The sequence below is a fragment of the Ictalurus punctatus genome, chromosome 11 (genome assembly GCF_001660625.3).
Source record: "Ictalurus punctatus breed USDA103 chromosome 11, Coco_2.0, whole genome shotgun sequence".
Lineage (NCBI taxonomy): Eukaryota > Metazoa > Chordata > Actinopteri > Siluriformes > Ictaluridae > Ictalurus > Ictalurus punctatus.
The window spans coordinates 8,377,595-8,403,595 of record NC_030426.2 but is presented as its reverse complement, the minus strand read 5'-3'; the positions used below and the strand labels follow the sequence as shown (position 1 = coordinate 8,403,595).

The 26,001-nt window shown below is 40.4% G+C and overlaps 1 protein-coding gene across 1 annotated transcript in view; it reads right to left on the bottom strand.

The window, feature by feature from the left end:
- The window catches only part of LOC108271592 (neurexophilin-2), a 75,239-nt gene extending 49,844 nt beyond the window's left edge, over positions 1 to 25,395 (bottom strand). The window contains exon 1 of the mRNA XM_017479258.3: positions 24,718 to 25,395. Coding sequence (XP_017334747.1) covers positions 24,718 to 24,771 — 54 coding nt within the window. The 5' untranslated portion in view covers positions 24,772 to 25,395. The remainder of the gene's footprint in view (positions 1 to 24,717) is intronic.
- Positions 25,396 to 26,001: the final 606 nt, after the last annotated feature.

The following is a 26,001-nucleotide window of genomic DNA, read 5'->3' as shown; positions in this document are numbered from 1 at the left end:
CGGTTCTTAAGGTCATCGATGAAGACAAGAACACTGTTCCCTAGACGATGGACTTGATTTTGTCTTTTTTTTCTTCTTCCAATTCTGGTTGCAACACAACAAGACAGTTAATCTCAGTGAGCCCTGATTTTAATCTCACTCTATGATTTATATTTGTAATGGCAATACAGGTAGGCTTAGTGTGGGTGTGTGTATGTGTGTGTGTGTGTGTGTGTGTGTGTGTGTGTGAGTGTGTGTGTGAGTGTGTGTGTGTGTGATTATAGTCCCCTACCCTGCTATCCCACATGCACACACACACAAAAGAGACAGACAGACAGACACACTCACACACATAGTAGAAAGTACTAGTCATTATTATAACAGGGAGATTAGAGTTCACCAATTCACCCAGATTGGCAAAGAAATTCCAGTAATTAGCCTCAATCCACCGGCATGTCCTCCCCATGTCCGTGTGGATTTTCTCTGGGTTTCCTCCCACCTCCCTATATTGTGCCGTTAAGTGAAGTGGTTATGCTAAATTGCCCTTAGGTTTCAGTGTCAATATGTGTGCATGATCCCCTGTGATGGATTGAAACCATGAAAATTTAGGGGTGTAAAATGGGATATGCTGCATTATATAGACAGCTAACAACCACCTGATGGGTTTAGCAGTAAATATTTTTTTTCTGCTTGCAATAACATGCAAGTTTGTCTGCTCCAGTGCACAGTGTTGCCAAGTCTGTGTGATAAAAGCAGCCCATTGGTCAACAGAATCATTCCAAATCCAGCCCAAAACTCAACATACACTATATAGCCAGAAGTATGTGGACATGCCTCCTAATAATTGAGTTCAGTGTTTCAGCCAGTGGTTGCTAATGGTTACGTAAAATCAAGCACATAGCCATGCAATCTCTATAGACAAACATTGGTAGTAGAATGGGACATACTGAAAAGCTCGGTAACCTTAAATGTGGCGCTGTCATAGGATGGCACCTTTGCCGCAAAATTTGAAATTTCTGACCTGGTAGATTTGCCCCAGGCAACTGTAAGTGCTATTATTGTGAAATGGAGGCATCTTGAGCAACAACAGTTCAGCCATGACACGGAAGACCACGCAAACTCACAGAGCGGGGCTGCCGTGTGCTGAAGCATGCAGCACATAGAGATCGCCTATCTTCTGTTGCATCACTCACTACAGAGTTCCAAACTGCCTCTGGAAGCAACATCACCACAAGATCTGTGCATCGGGAGCTTCATTAAATGGCTGAGCAGATGCACACACGCCTAAGATCACTATGCACAATGCCAAGCATCAGCTAGAGTGGTATAAAGCATGCCACCACTGGACTCTGGAGCTGTGGAAATGTGTTCTCTGGAGTTATTAATCATGTTTCACTATCTGGCAGTCCAATGCCAGCAGAACGCTACCTGTCAGGATGCATAGTCCCAACAGTAAAGTTTGGTGGAGGAGGGATAATGGTCTGGGGCTGTTTTTCAGGGTTTGTCACAATGAAGGATAATATTAATGCTACAGCATACAAAGAGATTGTAGACAATTATATGCTTCAAATTTTGTGGCAACAGTTTAGGGAAGACCCTTTCCTGTTCCAGCATGACTGTGCCACTGTCCACAAAACGAGATCCCATAAAGGGGTTTGATGGGTCTGATGTGGAGGAACTCCAGTGGCCTGCACAGATCCTTAATCTCAACCTCACTGAACAGGCCTCCTCATTCAACTTCAAAGCCTGACCTCACATATGCTATTTTGACTGAATGAGCACAAATTCCCCACAGACACACTCCAAAATCTTGTAGAAAGCCTTCCCAGAAGAGTGGAGGCTGGTATAGCTGCAACCTCCACATTAATGCCCATGGTTCTTGAATGGCATGGCCAATAAGCTTACATGGGTGTGACGGTCAGATGTCCACATCTTTTTAATATTTTTTTTTTAGATTGATTCTTTAAACTTTGTGTTTAATTTTTTATTAGTGTAGGGTTTTTTTTTGTTTGTTTGTTTTTGTTGTTTTTAAAGGTCATTAACTGTAAAATAAAAAGAGAAGAATAAGAGAATGTCTAAAGACAACAGAAATATAAGTGCTATAAGTCTACATTACACTGACAACAGAACAGCCATATATATATAGCAGAAATAAATAAGAGCCACATGTTTTTTCCCAAAATCTTTTAAAATTTTCATACCTTTCTATGCCCTGTGTGAACATTTTTTTTCTATCTATAACCTCCAGTCATGTATCTCATGGTTTAGCCAGCAAGTCTGAAATTGCATGTTTTCTTCCACTATAGAACTGCCTCTTCTAGCAGTAATGAGTACTTTAAATTGTCTCCAGCTCTTGAGTTGCATCTGAGCATCTGAGCAAATGACAATCAAGGCAGCTGTGCATAAGAGATCCATTTGGTATCACACTGGAGTCATATCACAATAAATGCTTTAATAACCAGGGGTGTGACTACAGATTAATGGATTTACTAAAGAGGTTTTTGGGAATGGTTTCCCATTAAAAGTTTTAGATTAGTAATAGGCATAAAAATCAGTGGTGTAAAAATAATGCTATTTGGTCAGGTAGGCTCACCGTGGATCTGGCTCTTCAATGTTTGTACATAAGCAATGCTATCTCATCTCTAGTAGTCTCTCTCTCCTTACCTGTGTTTATTGACATCATTTTATATTAAACAAGGATTTACAAGAACTCAAAGTTTAATGAGAGATCAATCAATTTTGCTCAAAATTTATAGTTTGAACTGAAAAGATCTTCTCGTCTGACTGACCTGCAGAAGGGCTGCTACCTCGCTTAAAGAAATTGCATAAATACATCTACAGGTTGCAGAATTAAGAATGAAAAAATTGTGTTAGAATCAACACTGTGACCTTGTTACTTACATGAAATGATTGTAAAAAAAACAGACTATGCCCACTGACGGTGCCGTTTTGAAAGACTGACAAGACAAAGGAAAGCTAAAATATATCAAATATAATATAAAAATAGAAAATATTACTCAAATTCCTGCTTGGGCTAAAATAGTTGGCTCAGCAGCTAACTAATGCTAGTATTATTGCCTCTATCTTATCCCCTTTTCTCTCCTTCTTGTAAATATGAATGTAACTAGTTAACAAGCAGGTAACAACCAGGTAAAAACTCAATAACTATATTAATGAGGGTATCTGCAGGTGTCAGCACTTCAAATTTAATACTGTTTAATACCATTTTCAAGACATTTCCCCAAAATTTTAGAGACCTGCACGTCACTTTAATCATGCAACACGATACATCAGCTATAATGTGTTGTGTTCATGTATATACATCCATTTCAGGGTTTCAGTAAACTATAGCAGGGTAAACTTCTATAGAGGGATATGGGAGACCAGAGCAAATATCCTTTTTACATTACCATTTCCTCCAACAGTGAATGAAAAAAAATCCAGTATTTCCTTTCCATGACATGAGGAAAAAAATATAGGGAGATGGATTACGACAGTCAGAAGTGAAAAAGATGTCAAATTTACCATCAGTCCCCCAGCAGCTGTATTAGAAACCCCCTCGCAGCAGTGTTTATGAGGTTTTTTTTTGTAATATTATGCCAGGTCAATGTAACAAGTAGTGTAATAAATGTACAGAAGTCTTTGTAAAGAAGAAAATATGTATATTTAAAAAACCTTTCCTATCTTGTAATATTACTATTGGAGTGAATAATACTTAACAAAATATATATTTTTTTATTTGGCGTACAAATAGTAACATAACAATAGTATCATATTTCTGACTTAGCTCACTGTTATGTGTTAGACCTTGTGTCTTATATTTTCGCAGAAAACCACAGGAAGACCTTGTTTTCGTTGACTTTTTTTTAGATTCACTTCTCATTACCAATCAGGTGAAATGCTGTAAACTTCTGCAGAAAAAAACGTCTGTGATTACGCTAATGCAAAACCAAAGAGAATCTTGTGTATGTTGTGTCCAAATGCAGGTTAAAAGCGAAAAGTTGGTCCGGTTGCATTTTTAAGACCTTTGAAACGTGAATTTAAGACTTTTCAATGCTAATTAAGGCCTTATTTTTACATTAAGAAATTTAAGATGTTTTAAGACTTTTTAAGGACCCGTGGTAACCCTGTTAATGATAGTTTGACCACTATTAGAAACGTGCGGGGAAGGAAGATTGCAGCACATCTCAGTTTGATGCACTCAAATTTGATGTCCTCTTGTCCTTCCGAGTTCATTCCTCCAAGGTAGCCTGGCTAGACTGGTCTTCACAAGAACGCAAGTCCGTTCTTTGCATTCGTAGAATTGAGAAACAGCCCATGTGCTTTATATAGCAGTACAACAGGAAATGAGAAAAACACGAGAAGAAGGGATTCAAAATTCAGGGGAGAGCACCATCTGGCGGTATGGAGGGGAAAAAAGTCTAGGCTAGATGCTACGCAAAGCTTAATCCGTTGAATTTATCTACATCTCAACATTTTATAATATTACACATTATATCTGACTAGCTAGCTAGCATACAGGGAGAGCAGAACAGTAAAATAGCATCACTGACTATGTTTATATGCAGCCTGTTTATAAGCCGTCTCATAGCTCGATCACAATAAAATACGTGTAATCATCTCCATGGGAATAGAGTAAACCTGTAAATTGAGGCCGGGCCGAATTAAATCTCTATCTGAATGCGGTGGGTAATCCTTTTAATAATCCATTAAATAGAACAATAACAGCCATCTAAACCATTCGTGTCTTGCATCTGCCACTATCAAAATGTGTGTGTGTATTCTGAGCATGTGCAGCCGGGTCACAATGCTACGGTGGCCGAAACATATTACATAAAACATATTACCACGTACACGCACGAACTGACTTTCCAGTACTAGTGTAGCGCCACAGCCTGTTGTACTACCTGTATATCTTGATTGACAGATGTGTTGTCCAGTCAGCGATAAGTAATCCATTTGCAAAATATATCTACCTTTTCATTTTGTTTTTAGACTTGCCATTGTGTTGATAATTTGCTGTTTCTTGTGCAGTACAATTCCCAATCGATGGCCTTTAATAACACTGGGTAACATTGTATGAGTAAAGGCATTATATCTGAGCATCCTTGCACCTGAATATCAGGCCAATATGGAACTCTGAGCAACTGTACTGTACTGTGGTCACAAAATCTTCTTGCTGCCTATTTAAAGCTCACACTTGGGTGACGTTTTGATGAGACAAGAAATAATTTAAAACTTGTTAACAACACAAGTGGTGTGATTATTAAAAAATGCTGACTGGACTCACATGCTCCACTTGGTAATATTATGGTAATGCTGACAGTAGATCTCAATCTACACATGCACAAAGCATTGGATCAGCTTACAATCGTGTGTATATAAATGCACAATGTTTACAGTGTCCGGTTTATGATGCATATAAACAGTTCATTCAGAATCTGCCGTCGAAATAAGTTTATTACAACTGGAAGAGTGGATCCTAATCAGAGTAAGAACACTTGACCATTTCACCATACAGGAAAAGAACGACAATGACAACATGAGCTCTTAAATAAATTGTCTTAGGTCTAGTTGTTCCAGTCAGCTCTCCTCAGTCAGTGCCATTACAGGAAGAGATTATTAAAACACAAACATATTTAGAAAAAGAACAAGTGAGGGCCACAGCCCAGAAGAACACAAAAGAACACCTGCAACATTCATCACATGAACATGAATCACTTGAAACAGAAACAGGTAATGAGTTTTCTCTAGAATCAAAAGTGATGTGGATTGATGCAGTTCAATGAACATGTGAATAGGTCCAGCCATGTGAGCATATGGAATCCAACACCTACTCCAAGGCTCCAAACCACTTGAACCTCTACCAGGTACAGACAAGGGTATAACAACTATGAGCTACATGAGGAAAGTAATATGCAGTCTGGAGAAATGAATGATCATGAACTGTATGACCTATCCACAGTTCCCTCCCACTACAAGCCATGAGAGGATACTCCAGAAAACAGTGCAACAATTCAGTTGTGAATTTCATCTACCTCAGACTCACCTAGTGCCAATAACTGTCTGAATCCAACATATCAGCAGCTTCACATTTAGAACATATTCAACGTGAGTAAACTCAGGTTTACTTACAATTGATGACCAACCAGGAAACCCCTGGGCTTGGAAGGCCTCTTGCTTCACTTCTCAAAAAACCTTAAACTTCTCACCAAGAGAACAACTTTTCTTATTGTACAAACATCTGGCTTACAAGCAAAACAAATTAGTGCAATAAATATGTAGGGTGCTTCTAAAGGCCTCATAATGGTGTGGGAGAGATTGGAAGAGAATGATGCCTTGCCTCTACTGAAATAGACAGAACATTTTCCTAAGATCTTCAACAAAGATAACAAGCACATAAAAGAGCTAGAAACTTCCATATTCCCTACAAGAGAAGTGGATTTATGTTGCTTCATGCCACAAGGAAAAACACAGGGTTCTATGTCCACAATTCCTCATCTTTGTTTGATGTAGAACAAGCTAAAATGTCCAGAGACCCAGGCTTCACTGACCTGACTATCAGCTGCCTAAGTAATATCAAAATAGAAAAACTTGTGAAACATAATCTCAGAAAACCAGTGTCTGTGAGAAGGACAGAAGTCACATCAGAGCCTGTCACGAGTCTCTATCACTCAAAACTGAAAATCCAGACAAACACTGTTTTTCCTCATCCTCTGAGGAAGGATCTGAAAGACAGAAATGCCTTCTGTAGGTGGTGTTCTTCAACAGATCACCTCACTAAACACTGCAGCACACCACTTTGATGTAATGTGTGTGGCAGTGACGAACATCTCTCAACACTTCAGAACCAGTCCCTTGGAAATTTGATGAACTGGCAGCTACTGGAAATCCAGATGCTGAACAAATAAGAACACCTTTAGAAATCTGATTCCAGGTCATGAGGTAAAATATACCAGGTTCAGTTATACGATGCAGGACAAAATAAAAGATCTACAAAACCTGTGCAGTTCTTAATGAACAAAGTAACATGTCCCTGACAAGAACATTCTTTTTTTAAAAAATGTTTTTCATATCTGTGCATGTGCAGCATATTACATGCTGAAGACTTGATCTGGGGTCATTGAAACAAGGTGCAAAGCAAGCCATTTAATGGTAGAATCTACAGTTGCCAAAAATCTAATTCTCCAACTAACCCTCGTTGAATGTAATTTGCTGCCTGAGACCAAATAAGAGATTCAATTCAAGTCTGTTTTATTTGCATAGCACTTTTAACAATGGACATTGTCCCAAAGCAGCTTTACAGAAATATATAAATTCAGGATATCAATTTTAAGCCAGAGGCGATGGTGGCAAGGAAAAACTCCCTGAGACGAAACCTTGAGAGGAACCGGACTCAAAAGGGAACCCATCCTCATCTGGGTGACAACGGATCTTGCAATTATAAATAAATCCCTTCTATAACTGTGTACTACATGGTCAAACAGTGCAACTGTGTAACCAGGAAATTCATTACAGTTTTCACATGAAGTCTGTTTGTTGAACTTATCCACGGTTCACTGAAGGAGACTTGGGTGCAAAAATGTTCGTGGAAATTGCAGTCCTAAGCTATCTTAGCAACTGAAGTCTTAAGCCATCATACTGTTTATAACTGTTCATATGAATTGTGGTCCAAAGCCATCTTTATGGTTTTTAAGTGGTACCATCCTCAGCAATCTCAGTGATCTTCAGGCTGTCCATGTGAGGTCATCCTCAGCAGCAACGAGTGATTTCCAACTAATGAGAATGCCAGAAGTAGCATCAGGTTGGATCAGGCAAGTCCGAAGAGTAGCAGCAGTTCCACTTTCTGTGTTTCTTGTGAAGTCAGGATCACTGGTATCTCAGGAGTAGCATGTGTAGCTCGACAAGAGATCCCATCACCAGAAACATTATAAACATTAAAAAAAACAAACACTCAAACCAGTAGTGGGGAAGATCCCTGTTCTCAATCCATTCATTCTTTCATCCTCAGTAACCACTTCATCCTGGTTAGGTGGGAATACACCCTGGATGGGACACCGGTCCATCACAAGGCACCACGTATGCACACGGTCACACACAGGGGCAATTTAATGTAGCCAATCCCCCAACATGCATGTCATTAGGAGATGCCACCTCTCAAATAATCAAGAACAGCATCACAAGGAGAAAAAGAACATGGTATAGATTCTAAATAATACATTTTATAACATAATGTCACTAAAGCCATGAACACCAAGACAGCTTCCAACAACATAGTCATGGATGGATTTTTGCCAGAAGGTCAAGCCAAAGATCTTAAGGATTTGGATGTGGATGTAGATCCTCTGCCAATTCAGCATAGCTTGGGTCTCAGCCGGAATGTTCAATCCAACAGTTTCACTTTCTGTGTTTCTTGTGAAGAAAAAAACATTCACCAGAAGCGGTAAACAGTCAACTGCCATATGACCCATTATGGTTCACAGCACTCATCACTATGCAAGGCAAAGCTTTAGTCAGAGACCTGCTCAACAAATATAAGTTTTCCACTCACATTCGGAACAAAATGTGGAGAGAGTAGAAATATATAGAACTTGAGTAGCTTCATATCTGCATCGTTTCTGCAGCATCCACTGTGGATATATATGCAGTATCTTACCTCAATGGAGTAGACAAATGGAGACGGACACATGTGTAATGGGAAAGTTTATACCAGTGGTTCTGGGACATATTTAACTGTACAATAAATTCTACAGACCCCTAGTTACAGATCCATGAACATTATTTAAATGTAGACAATGAGATTTTGTCTATTTATTAGAGCCATAGAGCTTTATATTCCTGAACTTCAACTGACAGAGCATTCAACTAGGAAAATAATATATTTGATAACAGTGGGTTATGATTTCCACCACTGTAACTAAATAAAAGTCATGGACCCTCTGGCATTGCTTATGGAACCCTGGAGGTCCCTGGACCCATGGTCTAAACTACCTCTATCTCCTGCTTACACTATTTCCTGCTTAAGAACTTGGTGCTGTGTCTTAGCAGATAAGTTGGCAGACCTCATAATAGATTAATTAGATACAGACATACATAATGTGAGGTTTTATACAGATACCATAATGATAATAGTTTTAGATTTGCAATACATACAAGAAGGCACAGTGGCTTAGAGGTTAGCACGTTTGCCGCACACCTCCAAGGATGGGGGTTTGAATCCCCCCTCCGCCCTTTGTGGCAAAGCTTGCATGTTCTCCCTGTGCTTCGATGGTTCCCTCCCGAGTCCAAAGACATGCACTGTAGGCTGATTGGCATTTCCAAATTGTTCATAGTGTGTGAACGTGTGTGATTGTGCCTTGTGATGGATTGTTTAAGATGCCCCCAAGCCTGCATAGTCCCCTCATCCCCCCCTAAGCCTGCGTAGGATAAGTCATACATAAAATCGATGGATGAAATACATAGATGGATAAATACAATAGGAGATTTCATGTATATGAGGCTAACAGAGTGTCACGTATAAGTGACATTGCATAGGCACAGAACAAAAAACAATGGTGTTTTTCATACTATACTACCTCCCCAACAGGGTTATCAGACTGACAGTACTCTTAGTCCATGATCTAGTGAGCCAGTATCATCAGTATTTATTGATAAAGACTTCAAAGCACTTCGGTAAGTCACTCTGGATAAGGGCATCTGCCAAATGCCATAAATGTAAATGTACATCTAATGTAAGCTGATTGTGGAACTGGACCTGTTCCAGCTGCACTTTTTGAGACCAACTGATTCTTGAGACCATGCGAAAAGTCCATCTTCACCAGAGACGTTAATCGTGCAGAACAGGACACTGATGCACAAATTAGACCACGGGTTACAGCTTTGTCGGCTGAAATAACTTGAACGGATCACAGTTGACATATTTTTGAACAACTGTCTATCTTAAATTCAATCACTCGAGCCAAAGCCATAACTTACCGTAGCTCCTCTATTTACACATGCTGGCCTTGATGTCTGTTGGACTGTGGACGGTTTCATTTCAGGGAACCAGGGAAGGCAGTGTGGAAAGTCAAAGTTGGGCCATTGTGTTCACTTTTTGAGTACATAAGCAGTACACACTGAGGGAATTGAATCTCTGTCAATATCCAGCTTTATTAAAACGGTTTGAGAAGGTTTACTGCTCTCAAAGGGCCTGCAAAGCAGTTTTATTCAGACCAAGGGACACATTTCATTGGCATCTGCTAAAAACTTACACACAGAAGATACAGACACAAAAACCTACCTTCCAGATCAGAGATATACTTGGAACTTCTACTGTACCTTGCCCACTCACCTCCCATGGGTAGAGCCTGGGAGAAGATGACAGGAGTTGCATGTCGTATTTTGGATACCATGTTGTGTAAAGTGGAATGCTCATAACACATACATGAAGTTCTGGGAACTTTAATGGCTGAAGTCACAGCTATAATAAATGCCAGACTTCTTGACCTTGTGTCTGCAGATCCAGACATGCCAGCTGTACTCTCAGCTATGCTGTTAAATCCAAAGACAAATGCTGTGTTTGTTCCTCTAGGAAATTTTGACTCCAAAAGACATCCATAACAGACAATGCAAACAAGGTGAGTCTCGATGACTCATTTTGGAGACGTCGGAAAGAAGAATATTTGATAATACTACAGCCAAGAAGAAAATGTCAAGAAGGTAATTCCAATCTACACGTTGGAGATGTTGTACTGATAAATTAATAACCCCAAGTCAATAGGAATGAATGGCTTACCTGGCTCATCATCAACACCACTCTCAACCACAATGGCAAAGTCCGCAAATGAGATGAGAGAGTCATGAGACAAAGAACAGCCAGTGTGGTGAAGATCTGTCATTGATATTGTGCTTCTCTTCAGAAAAACAAACTTAGCTAATTGTGCAAAATATCACACCGGGCAGGAAGTGTGCTGTCTTTGTAGAACATTGTGCTTTTTTCGTATAAGCTACATTGTTTTAGTGAATACTGTTGTTATGGTTACTACAATGTAAGTATGAATCGAAAAATTGCTTTGATTAAACCATTGTAATTAAATCTGAATTAAACATTTTCATTTATTTAAAATAAAATTCACAGAGTGTTACAAGTATAAACTTCAGACTAACACTTCACATTAAAACAACTGTTTGTCCAATTTTATACACACACACACACACACACACACACACACACACACACACACACACACATACATATATATATATGTATGTATGTATAGTCAATGCTGGTTTAGGTTAACATACAATATACCGTACTGTATATGGAATTTGCTGCATTAGGCTGCTTTCACACTAGGCTTTTCTCAACCGCCAGCACTTTTTACATGTAATCCAATGGGAAGGGGCCTCAAGGCGGTTAGAATGTAGCCGCTTTTAAAAAGCATTGCCTGGTGCCAGTGTTTTTTTTTAGTCACAGCAGAGCAATTCCAAACCTGAAAAAAGTTCAACTTTTCAGAAGAGTAACGATTCAGCAGGTCGCAAGTTAATAATGTGCATTCGTTTAGGAGCTGCTAAAGAACAACTGGGAGATTGCACTTCCTAACAGAAAAAAAGATATAGGCATATAGCTGAGAGGTAACACTGTTCTTATCTGGATACATTATACTGTATTATGTCATTGGAAAATGTCTGTCATGTAAAAGTTAGGAGATAGACTGGATGCAGTCTATCTGGAGCTTTGCATCATTTATTTTCTATCATGGGCTGACTTGCTCATGTGGAAATCCTATCGTGTCAGTTTATAATGGGAAACTCCTGCTACTACAATGTCTGTTTTATCATATACAATACCAATACCTATATGAGAACACGTGCACATACACACACATATACTTAGGGACACCTAATACAAGGTTAGAGCTGGAGACAACATATGGAGAGCTGGAATGGCAAAGACAGTCCAGCTGAGTTTGTGTGTGGGAGTGGGTGGACACGCTTGAACGACTGCACTCCAGTCAGCAGTTATTGGAGCATGATCGACTTTCAGGTTGTCAAGATGGCATGGATGGGGAAAAAAAATCTCAATCCAACAATGAGGAATTGTCTGAGAATGGAAACACCATTGCATGCACACACACACACACACACACTAGAGATCTGTAATCTACGTACATATAAAGTAGGGATATAATCACATTATTTGGATTGAACAGATAATGTGTTCTAAACTGACACAAATTCAGATATAATGATAATGAGTCTTTATTGGTCACATATACATATGCTCAGTGAAATTCTTTTCTTCACATACCCCAGCATGTTAGGAGATTGGGGTCAGAGTGCAGGGTCAGCCATAACACAGTGCCCCTGGAGCAGAGAGTGTTAAGGGCCTTGCTCAAGGGCTCAAGCTTGGCAGTGCTGGGGCTTGAACCCCCAACCTTCCAATCAGTAACCCAGAGCCTTATCCACCAAGCCACCACTGCCCCTTATATAAATAAGAGATGTTCTTTCATACAGTATGGTTGTAAGGGACGGGCAGATATGAAGTTCACAGGACAAACAAAGGCCACATTTATTAACACGAACATTTAAATACATTTACAGCATCCTTAGTCACAGCCTAGACAGGATCGCAGTGGTTTAAATTAATAACTGCTTGAGCAGGATTTTTAAAAACAGTCCATCTCTAGTTGAGAACTAATTTGAGTGATGTAGTACCAGAATTCACAGGCTATGCTGAGAGAATTGTCCAGTGTTTCCTGGAATATCATATATATATATATATATATATATATATATATATATATATATATATATATATAGTTTAGGCCACACCCACTTCAGGTTTCAATCCATTTCAATCCCAACACAACATATCATGGAAACAGAACTACTGACCACAGAGTACAGACACACACACAGAGCGCTGCCTAAAGAGAGCAGTCAAGATTATCAAGGACCCAAACCACCCTTCTACCATCCAGCGCAGGTTACAGAGCCATTCACACCCGTAACAACAGTCTCAAAAACAGCTTTTTACTGATGGCCATTTCACAGTCGAACTCAGAACTCAAGTAAAGTCACAAAGACAGCCTAACTGCTAATCCCCATGTGCAATGTCCTGCAATATGGGCCATATTCAGCCATAAGTGCCATATATGTCCTTCATTAGTCCTGTGTGTCTATTATTTGTTTGTGTCATGCCTTTGCACTGTGTTGTTTTGTACTGTATGTTGTAGTACTTGTATTTATTGTCTATGTATTAGATAATTTAAATAAAATTTCTAGTAAGTACAGTCTACATACATGGAAAATAAGGTAAAAATTTAAAAGGTTAGGGCCAAATGGATTCAAGTACTGTGCAGTATAACTGGAGCATCTGAACTCGTCATTCATATATATATATATATATGATGGGAAATATGATACACATCTATCTATATCTCTCTCCCTCTTTCGGTGTCTGTCTCTTATTCCTACACAGAGAGACTCCTCTGGGTAGACTTGGACCCAGTTGAAGGTCTTAGACTGAACCCCCACTTGCCCTCCTCTGAGCAAGCTAATTAAGTGTAAACCAAGCTGAGAGTTTATATTATTCAACACTGAATGCTGCCATCTCCTATCCAACTAGAGCTACTAAAGATGTAAGTGCATGTGCACACACACACACACACACACACACACACACACACACACACCACAGACACTCAGAGCCAGAGACACTTGCAGCCACAAACGGATGCTCAAGCACACTTTTTTTGGCATTGCAGGGTGACCATATGTGTCTCAAGAGGCATCCACGAATAAAATGTATGTTTGTTATTATTAGTAGTATCCAGCCATCCATTTTCAGTGCTGCTTATCCTACAGTACACAGGGTCATGGGGGAGCCTGGAGCCTATCCCAGGGAACTCAGGGCATTAGGCAGGGGACACCCTGGGCGGGGTTCCAACCTATCGCAGGGAACAATCATGCACACATTCACACCTGACTAGCCAGAGGAAACCCCCAAAGCACAGGAAGAACATGCAAACTCCATGCACACAAGGCTGAGGCAGTATTCAAACCCCCAACCCCAGAGGTGTGACACAAATGTGCTAACCACTAAGCCACCATTATTATTATTATTATTATTATTATTATTATTATTATTATTATTATGATGAAAGTTGTAAATAAGGTAATTAAGGTCACAACTGCTAACCATTTGTAACTTTCCATGCAAGTTGGCCCTGCAAATTCTTACAAAGTTGTGATTGTGTGACTGTATTGGATACCAAAATTAAGAGATGGAGAGAGAGAGAGGGAGAGAGAGAGAGAGAGAAATCATCAAGTTTGTCCAAAGTCCAAGAAATGGGTAACACATTCCTCAGGTTCCATACGTCACGATTTCTCTTACTGAATAAAAGTTAATGTACATTTTTATACCTAACTGTAGTTTTTACCTTGTACTAGATAAAACCTTCAATAATACCTGGAATGAAACTTACAGAATATTTCCCCATGTTCTATTCTGTTGCCCTCTAGTTCTGTTCAGGATTAGATAGCCATGATTGTGCCAAAAAAGGGGCACTAAACTACACCTCCCATCAGCTCCAGCACTTCACATGTCGCAGTCACTCTCACCTGTGTCTTGTTTCACCTTGATTAGCACCACTATATAAGTTCCTGTTTTTCAGCATCTTATTGTCAAACTTTTGCTGTTCATCTTATTGTCAAACTTGTCATGTTCATGAGTTGTTGTATGTGCCTCAGTCTTGCTTGTAGTTTGGAAGGATTTACCTTGTATTCACTATTTATGTTCACGGTCCTAGGGCGCACGGTGACTTAGTGGTTAGTGTGTTTGCCTCACACCTCCAGGGTTGAGGGCTCGATTCCTGCTGCAGTCCTGTGTGTGTGGATCTTGCATGTTCTCCCCATGCTTTGGGGGTTTCCTCCAGGCACCCAAGTTTCCTCCCCCAGTCCAAAGACATGCATCGTAGGCTGATTGGTATGTCCAAAAAAGTGTTGGTGAATGGGTGTGTGATTGTGCCCTGCGATGTGCAGGGTGTCCTCTGCCTTTTGCCCGATGCTCCCTGGGATAGGCTCCAGGTTCCCCCGCAACCCTGAAGAAGGAGTAAGCGGTAGAAGATGGATGGATGGATGGATGGATGGAACGATAAATTATCCACACTTGCATCTGCCTCCTCTACAAATCCCTAACATAGATTTTTTTTTTATCGCAAACCTATACATGTATTGAATTACTGCTTTGCTGACTTCCTCCTTTATTTGTTATTACTGCTATTATATTTATGTAAAAACTCACTGGATTACACCAGGTCATAAAACACATCCTCCTCCCACTGGGACTCTTTTCAATAAATTAAATGCAGGTCCAAATTAATGCTTTTCAAGCCATGGGGGATGAAGATGTTAAAAAAAATTACAAAAACAACCAAACTAATCCATGAGTGTGCACCATTTTATGTGTGCGAGTTTGTGCAGATCCTCCAAACCTGGGCTTTGCTGAGTTATGGCATTCGGCATCTCTCGGATTACTCCTTAATATTTTATTACATGAAAATCCACAGCTGTATATCTACTGCAGGTTTGTCACTATTAATCACATACTACATGGAGGAAAACCAAGGCTGTCCACTTGACCAGACTACAAAACACACACACACACACACACGGGAGCAAGAAACCTTGAACCTAGAAACCTTGCACGCAAATTAGAAACACTTAAATGCAATTTACATCAGGTATTCTTTTCTACGTCCTACAAGAACAACAATCTTCCTAAAGCCTCCTAAAGTTTGTCACGCTGTGTAAAGATCATACCAACAAAATATTTGCTGAATTCTATAACATACTTTGCGGTAAAGTATTTTCCATGTAAGATTATACAATGAGTTTCCTTTAACAACAGACCTGTGATTAAAGAAAAATAATTCATGTTCTGCCTATATCATCAATAAGTGCAGTCCAGGCTCATACAGAAAATGGCCTACATAAACAGAAACAAGCATCCAGCATACTAGTGTTTAGGTCTAGAGAAAAGGCAGAGAAATGGAGTTTGGCGTCATCTGTGGCTGAGTATAAGGGGACATTCAAAGAGATATTCTCTATGCTGCCAGGATTCAACATTTCTTTTAAAACATACGTTTCATTAGCTTTCGCCACTGCCACTACTATAAAACCAATCGAACTCTGCAATATTCGGATGAGTTTGCAATTTTTCAAAATTACTGCAGATTCTCAACTCCAACGATCTCAACTCCGCCGATCTCAACTCCAACGATCTCAACTCCGCCGATCTCAACTCCGCCGATCTCAACTCCAACGATCTCAACTCCGCCGATCTCAACTCCGCCGATCTCAACTCCAACGATCTCAACTCCGCCGATCTCAACTCCAACGATCTCAACTCCGCCGATCTCAACTCCAACGATCTCAACTCCGCCTATCTCAACTCCAACGATCTCAACTCCGCCGATCTCAACTCCGCCGATCTCAACTCCAACGATCTCAACTCCGCCTATCTCAACTCCAACGATCTCAACTCCGCCGATCTCAACTCCAACGATCTCAACTCCGCCGATCTCAACTCCAACGATCTCAACTCCAACGATCTCAACTCCGCCGATCTCAACTCCAACGATCTCAACTCCGCCGATCTCAACTCCAACGATCTCAACTCCGCCGATCTCAACTCCAACGATCTCAACTCCAACGATCTCAACTCCGCCGATCTCAACTCCGCCGATCTCAACTCCACCCATCTCAACTCCCCCGATCTCAACTCCAACGATCTCAACTCCGCCGATCTCAACTCCAACGATCTCAACTCCAACGATCTCAACTCCAACGATCTCAACTCCGCCGATCTCAACTCCGCCGATCTCAACTCCGCCCATCTCAACTCCCCCGATCTCAACTCCAACGATCTCAACTCCAACGATCTCAACTCCAACGATCTCAACTCCGCCGATCTCAACTCCAACGATCTCAACTCCGCCGATCTCAACTCCGCCGATCTCAACTCCAACGATCTCAACTCCGCCGATCTCAACTCCAACGATCTCAACTCCGCCGATCTCAACTCCAACGATCTCAACTCCAACGATCTCAACTCCGCCGATCTCAACTCCAACGATCTCAACTCCAACGATCTCAACTCCAACGATCTCAACTCCAACGATCTCAACTCCGCCGATCTGAACTCACGACCAAAGAAATCTTTTACAATATGAGCTTTCTGTCAAAATCTGATTGCATGTCTGAAAAATCTGACAGGCTGGCTGTAATGTTCGAAAAAGCATTTGTGGACTATGCAGATATATGCTTAAACACACTAATATACATAGCAAGCAAAGAGTCCCTGGTGACGTGAACTATTTCTCAGCTTGTGTGTTTGGAAGCGACACACATTTGGACACACATTTCTTGCATACCACCGATGAGTGGAGACACATTAACTAGGACACAGATGCTGTCTTAACTAGGACTAATCACTGCCAATTCCTCCTGTCTGTCTTTATTTCAGTGCAAACATTTTAAACAATCTTACTTTTTACTTCTTATACACTCTTTTATCCCGTTGTACTATAACATTCTATCACAATCAGTTGGGCAAATCTGCAGTATGCGACTCAAATAATTGTCCATTATGTTTGAATTGGATTCTGACTTGGGCTTCATAAATGGCAGAGAAATTCCTGAATCTCCAAATAAATTCCAACTGTTCATGTGTTATCATTCATTTAATGACATAAAAACACTGGAACATCAGGGGGCCAAAGGCAGCTGGAACTAAACACCAAGTATCTTTATTGAGGCTTGTTCACAAACGATGGTCGGGATCGATAGTGGCAAATCCATGCTTATATTCCATAACAGACAAGTTCAAACACCACTTGGGAGGCTGTGACTAAGGGATCTAGGATGCAATAGAATTCACAGCTTAGAAATGCATTTTATGGGGATTTATATTCACAAGCTAACAAGGCCCAGTGAGACTAATCATGAGGAACAGCTGTTAGCAATTATCAAAGGGCGTGGCCAAAGTAGAGCTGGGGAAAACTGAAGCTACGTCCGAAATCGCGTACTACCTTACTATACACAGTAGGAGAAAAGCGGTACGCCAGAGGGGTAGAATGGACGAATTCTCAGCAGGATGGTGTACTGCTTCTGGCGAGATTTTGCAGTATGCAACCAATAGACACTAAACGAGTCAAAAATCAGATAATGCAACGGGACTGGTGTGGACGAGCTCCGAAAAAAAATAAATCACTGAAGACAGAACGTCGGCTCTTATTTAAGTATGGGTTAAACAGGACTTGTTTAACAGTACCCGAATAGACTGTTAACTTGTTGAAGGTTTAAACAAAAAAACAGTTGTCATAGCGTTTGAAACTTTTTTTTTGTTATCTCCATCATGTCTTAAACGGCCAAGCTAACGGAAACAAATTTACCTCAGCCTGTTAACCCCGCCCACATTACATTACTAATTCAGTTAACTTTCCTGATGTGCATTTTGCACACTGTGCAGTTGCTTTAATCTGGTGGTCCCTTTAATATTATCGTGTTTATGATGACGTCGAAGGTCACACTCCAAGATGGCGGACATAGTATGTCCGGGATTGTAGTCATACTACACACACATACTGATTAGTACGTACTGTTTCGATGGCCGTGCAGTAGGTACTGTCGCAATACGCAATTTCGGACGCAGCCTGAAAGTGGGAAACCAGACAACTGTGCACTAACTGGGGAGTTTTGCTATGTCTGAAGGCTTAGTGAAGAATATCCCGAATGTACCCTATAACAGAGGTTCTCAAACTTTCTGCAGCCAGGGACCACTTTAACAGTAAAATGAATTTCACAGACCCACTCCTTACATTATTTCATGCTATACAATTTTCTATTCCTTAACACATTATGTCCAAGACATTATATATAGGCTACTTGTTTCTGAATTATTGAGGCTTGGATTAAAACCATTCTAATGAAGTGACACCAGTCAAACAGTCTACAGTCTATAATAACTATAAAAACTCAGTATTAATTATAATAATTGTGATAATATTGGGTTGAGATTTTCCAACTTGTACCTACTTAAAAAAAATAAAAAAATCACAGCCGGATCCCCGGACCCTACATTGAGAATCACTGCCCTATAAAGCAGCAAATACCCATAATGCTCTTTGCCGTTTGTAGAGAATAGGCAGTAGAGTACCATTTTATGTGCATGGTGAGTGTTTCTCATTATGCCGCTGTATTCACTGTTGCATTTTCATTTACAAACTTCCATTATTTTCTAACGTGACATTTCAACAGTTTGTTTTAAAAAGCTGATTCTTAAATAAAGGTATGCAATAGGCAATATGCTAATAATCATCGACGGTAACTTTAAGCTAAATGGAACTCTCAAGGCAAATACACAGAACCTCTCAAAAGCTTACAGAAATGTTTTCCATTCATGAATCCAAGCAAAAACCATCCTACTTAGGAATGACCACAACACAAACGAAAACCAAGTCTCAAAATTGTACTATAAAAGGACACGTCCCTTAACGTGACGATCCCTCAAATTTTTTCACTTCGGTGAATTCTTCTTCCAAATTAGATTGAATACGAGACAATAGAGATCATAGGCTTAAGGAGGTGCTTTAATCTCTTTCTATTCGTTTGACTTCAAGCTATCTCTCTTCTTTTGTTTAGGTCTCTGTCCTATCCGTTCTCCCTTCTCACCATCTCTCTTCTTCCACCTGCTCTTCTCTGTGGCCATCACTCCATCTTTGTCTTTGTCCCTCTTTTTACCCTCTCTCCCTGTGGCTTTATTATCACATGCAAAACAGCACATGGCGAAGATACACATCTTAGCAGGCGGTGGACTGCGGAGACCTTTTTAGCGCCATATTTCACTGTCTTGCAATGTCTCACACTGGTAACATGGCAGAGAAAAAGAGACAGACAGAGAGAGATGGAGAGAGCGAGAAAGAAAAAGGAATAGAAGGCAGTTTGATGAACCCCAGCACAATACCCCTTTATCATAAGGTCCCTTTATCAGTTCGCCATTGAAGTGTTTCATTTTCCTCCTGCCATTACAGCAGAAATACCTCACTGGTAATTGCTTGGCGATAAATAAGGCCGTTTGTCCCCTTTCCCCTCCTCGTCATCAGCCTAGCAGCCTCCTTATGGAGCACTCCTTCACTCTTTCATTCGCTCATTCTCTCGTTCTGAGACAAGGTAATCCTTTTCCCACCTCCACCTCCACGTTTCAGGGTGATATACGCACAGGTGTAGGAGACTCTGAGTGCATTCGGCGAGAAGCACCGTATGGAGGAGAATCCTTTCAGACAGATTCCTTTTTATACATTCTAAGCTGTTAGGGTTCCGTGAGTTGTAATTCTGGTGAGGTGTGATGAACGGGAGGCTGAGTAATATAGGGGAGACACGCGCCATCCATTTTGTGACGTGTGCCATAGCTGGTGAGAGGAAAGCAAGCACATCTGCGCATGAGCGTGCATGCAAAAGGGTCTGGCAATTTGAGAGGTGTAAAAGGATTCCTTTCAAACATATGGCTCATAGTAAAAGGGAGCTTTTGGACCAAGTATGTCCATGTTATGTGGATGTGCATGTTGCAGTTTTTATACCTTTTAGTCTGCAAAAATTGCAACAAAGATGATTAAAAGACTTTTCAAAGACACTCGGATAAATAATCAAATTCCAATGATGCTTTTCTTCGACAAGAGTTACGGTACAACCATATCGCTGGTTAGATCCAAGCTTTATGGTTTATATGCTCTATCTTTGGCACACACTGGGCACAACTTCAGCCTCAGGGCTCATACTCCCTATGCAGCAGCTGGCTATGGGCATTCCTGGTAGAAGCCTGGTTTCAAGATCATCTCTGTCTCACTCTGTCTTCTATCTCACTCTCTCGCTCGCTGCCTGGGGAGATCTGGTCTACTTCTACTGAAAGATTAGACACATCTGTTTACCCCGCAAGCTGGTGGGAGGGCTGTGTATAATTGTTGCTACCTGATTGGATTGTTAGTGCTGATCAAATCATCTGATTGGTGCGTTTTTGTGTTTGAGTGCAGGAGCACATGTGTATGTGCACAAAGTGAGCAGCTGGAGCTGGAATGCTGCTGGATTATACTCTGTGCTTTTTTGGATCCCACCACTATTATAGGTACTGGCAGCATCAGTCATAGTAACAGTGAGTATGATAAATACACTTGCTCAAGGCAGAAACCTTGGACCACCTTTACTAGACTGAGAACTATAAATCGATTTGCCTTTTTGTTATTCTAGCTTTTTTGTTTTGTTTTGCGTCTGTAAAACTGGATAATTGTGCCCCATAGCACATTTTTTATTTATATTATAAATAAACCAATGATCCCCAGGTCAAAACCACTTTTCTGCAAACCACCTTTTTGTTTGTTACAGTTAGTTCTCTCTCCACTTATTAACAACAACACGACAAATTTTAGCACACCGTGTTAGGTTTGAATGAGGGCTTGTGTCATTAATAGCAAAAACCTTTAATAGGGTTTAAGAGACACTTGATTGCCACCATCTTACAATCACTTGCTTACACTTCTCGCTACGGTCTCCTGCAAGATATAATAATCCCTGGAGGCGGGGAGGATGGGGAAATCCTGTGAAAATGTTCTTAGTTCTGTAGACGGCTGTATGGTCAGTACCTCACTGGAACAGGAAGTGGAAATTTCTTCAAATACAGAAGAAGTCCTAAATACACTAAGGTCAAATAAATCTAGCGTTCCCTCCTATGGCCTGTAAGATAATATATTATAACATTTATTATAATGGATTTGATCATGGAAATGGTAAATCTGTACGTGATTATATGCTTGTTGTCCATCAGCTGGCAAGTGATAAACCCACAATATTGTATCATACAATAGGCTTCAAATAAAAGGGGCTTTATAGAAGGGTGAATACATGAGACTGTTACACCTAGGGTGACAATATCAACAATAAACACATCAGTCATCAATAACTTCTGGATTCCTAGTAAATATGATTATGGTGGGATTAAGGTCGTCCTTTGAGAGTAGATATGTGTCAATAATATATATATCACACACGTGCTTTCAGTAGGCAGCACATTTGGAGAAAAAAACAAGTGTTCAATTCAGGAGGAAACATAGGCACAGTTATCTGTCATCTATTCCGAATTTGAAGGCAGAATTACGTGCATCGTTCTTAGTAAAGGCAATCCTAAAAGTTACTCATGAGGATGCAGCAGGCAGCCGAAGCTCCAGTCCTGTTAAAACGTCACTCAATGAGAAAGGAACAGAAAAACACACAATATTACGTTCGTCTAAAGCACAATAAAACTCAGACCTTTCCCGTGATATGAAATTTTAATATGTGTACATGCCTAGTTGTGACATTAATCATAATTATAACGTTAGCTTATCGATATTATGATATATATATATATATATATAGTTATTGCTTCATCAGATGCCATTAGTAAGTATACTGCAGTTGAAGAAAGGTGGCCACTTTCGTGCCATCTTTGGATGCCATCTTCTGTCATGTTCGTTTGAGATGTAAAACACATTTCTTTCTAAAACGCAAGAAATAACTGGACTAATTATTATACAATCGAATCATTAATTAATATTCATATAATACACTGACGAATTAGTTTGTTTTGTTTTTTTGTTAGCATTTTTAAATGTCTCTGTTAGAATCAGATCCAAGTTTGATTATAAATCTCAAAGGTCAGTGTGATCAGATGTGCAGTAGTCTGTTGAAGAGCTGGAGGCATAACCCCTGCTGCCACAGCAGCAAAAATTCGGAGTACTTCGGATTGGAACCATGTATTAGTATCAGATACAAATAACATTTTTCTCTGAAACGTTCTTAATATCGTGTGCTTAAATTATTCAACTCTGAGAACAAAATCAAATACTGAAATACCGACAGCACAGTGGGGTGACAGCGCATAGATTTCTCTCCTCCCCTCCCTCCTGCTTTTTTTTTATGTTCTTAAGTAATAGGAAATTTAATAAGCGCACATTTCAGATGATTAAGCTACTGAACCTTGGAAAATTGTTATGTAAGGAGTGAATTTCTTTGGCCACACAACAACTGCATGTTTGATGAAGACAGAATAAGGGCACTAATATGTTGAGGTATGGTGCTCTGGCTGATATTTCTGGGTGCTGTCTGGATGGCAGGACAAGGTTGCGACACAAGGCTGCAGATTTACAGGCAGGTCATGATGAAATGATCACACTCACACTGGAAGGTAATAGGATCATCAATAAGATGCTGTATGCCGTGTAAAAATAGCGCGTATAAACACGGTCAGTCTAATATTAAAAACATCTTAGTAAAATTTCCCGTGAAATGCAGCAGGCCAGTGTGCGTCAGGGAATCGTTTTGTTGTTGTTGTTTTTTTCACATCACTATACAGACAAGAGCGAGTGTTTTAATGCGAGATGATTTTACACCACATTACACATGGGAAAAGACAGTATTTTGAAGAAGAGAAAAAAAAAAACCACCCCCAAAAAAACGCTTTTCGCACCTGACAGCTACAAATCAGCATATAGCTTGAGGTGACATTTTCAAAGCATCATGTGCAACTATGAGAGATGCTTTTGGTTTCAGAAAACATTCATTATACAAATGAACATACTAGATACTGGTTAGTGATTTTCTTATCAGTCGAAGCATCCTTATTATCGTAATATTAGCGTTGCCAATATTATTTCATTATTCAGCCCTAAACCTCACACAATTACAATGCTAAGGATAAATACGCTGGAAAAAATACATCTTTATTTCCACATAATGAAAAGTAATAGTAAGTCATGAAGGTCATGTGTGTAACACCAGATATAGAGGGGGTTGGCGGGGTGGAGGTGTGTGGGGGGGTGGATTTAGGATTAGGGTTACTGCTTGGCTGTGAAAGTATAATGGGGAATATGGTATGATCACCGTATGACACTTATTAGGTTATTACACTCGTACCTAAACCTGTTATTACACGCCTATACAGTGTAGAGTGAAAACGTGCTCATACTCAGGAATTATTCTAAATGTCAGTATAAATCAGTGGTGTTTAGTGTATGAAATAGCTAACATTTGGAAAAGAATGTGTAAAAGCATACACTTTATTCATGCACACACACACACACACACACACACACACTTCAATAAGTGAACTCTCTTCTGTGTAAATGAAGATCATGGAGATAAATTAAGCTCGGGGCAAGTACACGCTCAACTTCAGAGGGAAATGAAAAAGATTTGCTGGGGGTTCTGGTTGATAAGACGATAGTGGAAAGAGCGAGAAAGAAAGAAATCACGTGCGCAAAATTAAAATAAATAAATAAATCCCCCCCCCCCCCCGGAGTCAGTTCATATGGAGAGATGACAGGATTCAGCTCGTATCCCGGTGGCTTGCTTTCAACTGACACGGCACTACTCACAGTTTTAATGCTGCCTAAAGACTCGCCCTATAAACACAAGAGGTCGAAGAGTAAACAAACAAACAAACAAACAAACAAACTCAAACAGCACTGTGTTCCAGCTGACCACGAGGGTGAAAAGTTGACCCGACAGCACGGCGCGTGCTTTACGCATTTTAGGTTTTTACCCAATATCCAAACCCGATATTCTGACCACAGCCCCGAGCAGTCTAGCTTTAAATGTTGGAGCCGACGTTCCTCTTGTTGTTGTTGTTTATTTTAACGCCTAGAAAAAGCAAGTGTGTGACCGTACCTTTCGCAGAATCCACTGGTTCAGGATTAGGAAACTCCAAGCGAGCAGCCTCATCGCACCTTCCGACAGCGCCTAGTCCCGTGGAGTGAACATACACCGGACACACTCAACGCTCGCAAACAGCCGCGCCGAGCAAACAACAACAACAACAACAACAACAACAATAAGCTATACAGATGCTATAGGGAAGAGATTGCGGTTGTTGTTGTTGTTGTTGTTGTTGTTTTTCTCCCGGGAAAGTGTGAGCCAGAATGTGGGACGAGTACTGAAAGAGAACCAGGGCGGTTCAGCGTTTGAAGTCCTGAAAACATGTATAAAACACATCCATACTAGTGGTGAGAAAAGGGGAAAAGTTTGCGCGTGAGCGGCGGCAACTTCTTACGCAGGAGAAGAAAAAAAAACTGAGGTGATCAGCTCGCCCTCAAGCGCCAATGGCCACCTCTCAGTGAGTGGTGTTTAAAAAGAAACTCTCTCTCTCTCTCTCTCTCTCTCTCTCTCTCTCTCTCTCTCTCTCTCTCTCTCTCTCTCTCTCTCAGTACTCCTGCCTGTCCTTCTCCACTCTCTCGGTCTGATGTGAATACCAACAGGTCGAGTGAGTGGCTTTCTCTGTCTTCCCCGCGCGCGAGAGCGTAAATTCCGCGCGCGCCTGTCATTCATGCGCAAAACTGGCGCAGACGCAAACTCACGTTAAGCTTCCACCCTCTCGGGCTAAATCTGCGTCTCGAGCACAATGTGAGACGTGCTTTCAATGCTCTTCTGTTCTGCCTGCATTAAACAAACAGAAATTGTTTTCATTCTCAGAAATAAACTGCTATTTTAGGAGAAAAAAAATTAAATAGCACTTTTCCTGATGAACTTTTTTTTTTTTTAAGGAATAATAATTTTTACAAATACAAATTTTCCTTTTTTCCCCCTCCCCACTACGTGTAATTTCATATATTTCTGGTGTGATAGTGAATCCTATGTGAAGACATTGTTACAGATGTGAAAGTAAGAAACACACACACACACACACACACACACACACACACACACACACACCCACACACACACACACACACACACACACACATCCTTATAAGAACTTTGCGTTGGCATCATTGTAACTATTAATGCAGCTAATTAATGCTATACCTACATCTGGCTATACCTACAACTAACCCTAACATTAACCCTCATTATCCAACCAAAAACTTTTGGATCATTGATGGTTTTGTTTTGTTTTGTTTTGTTTTGTGTTGAATGAAAACTGCAGTTAGGACTAGACAAATGTTAGGACTAGCC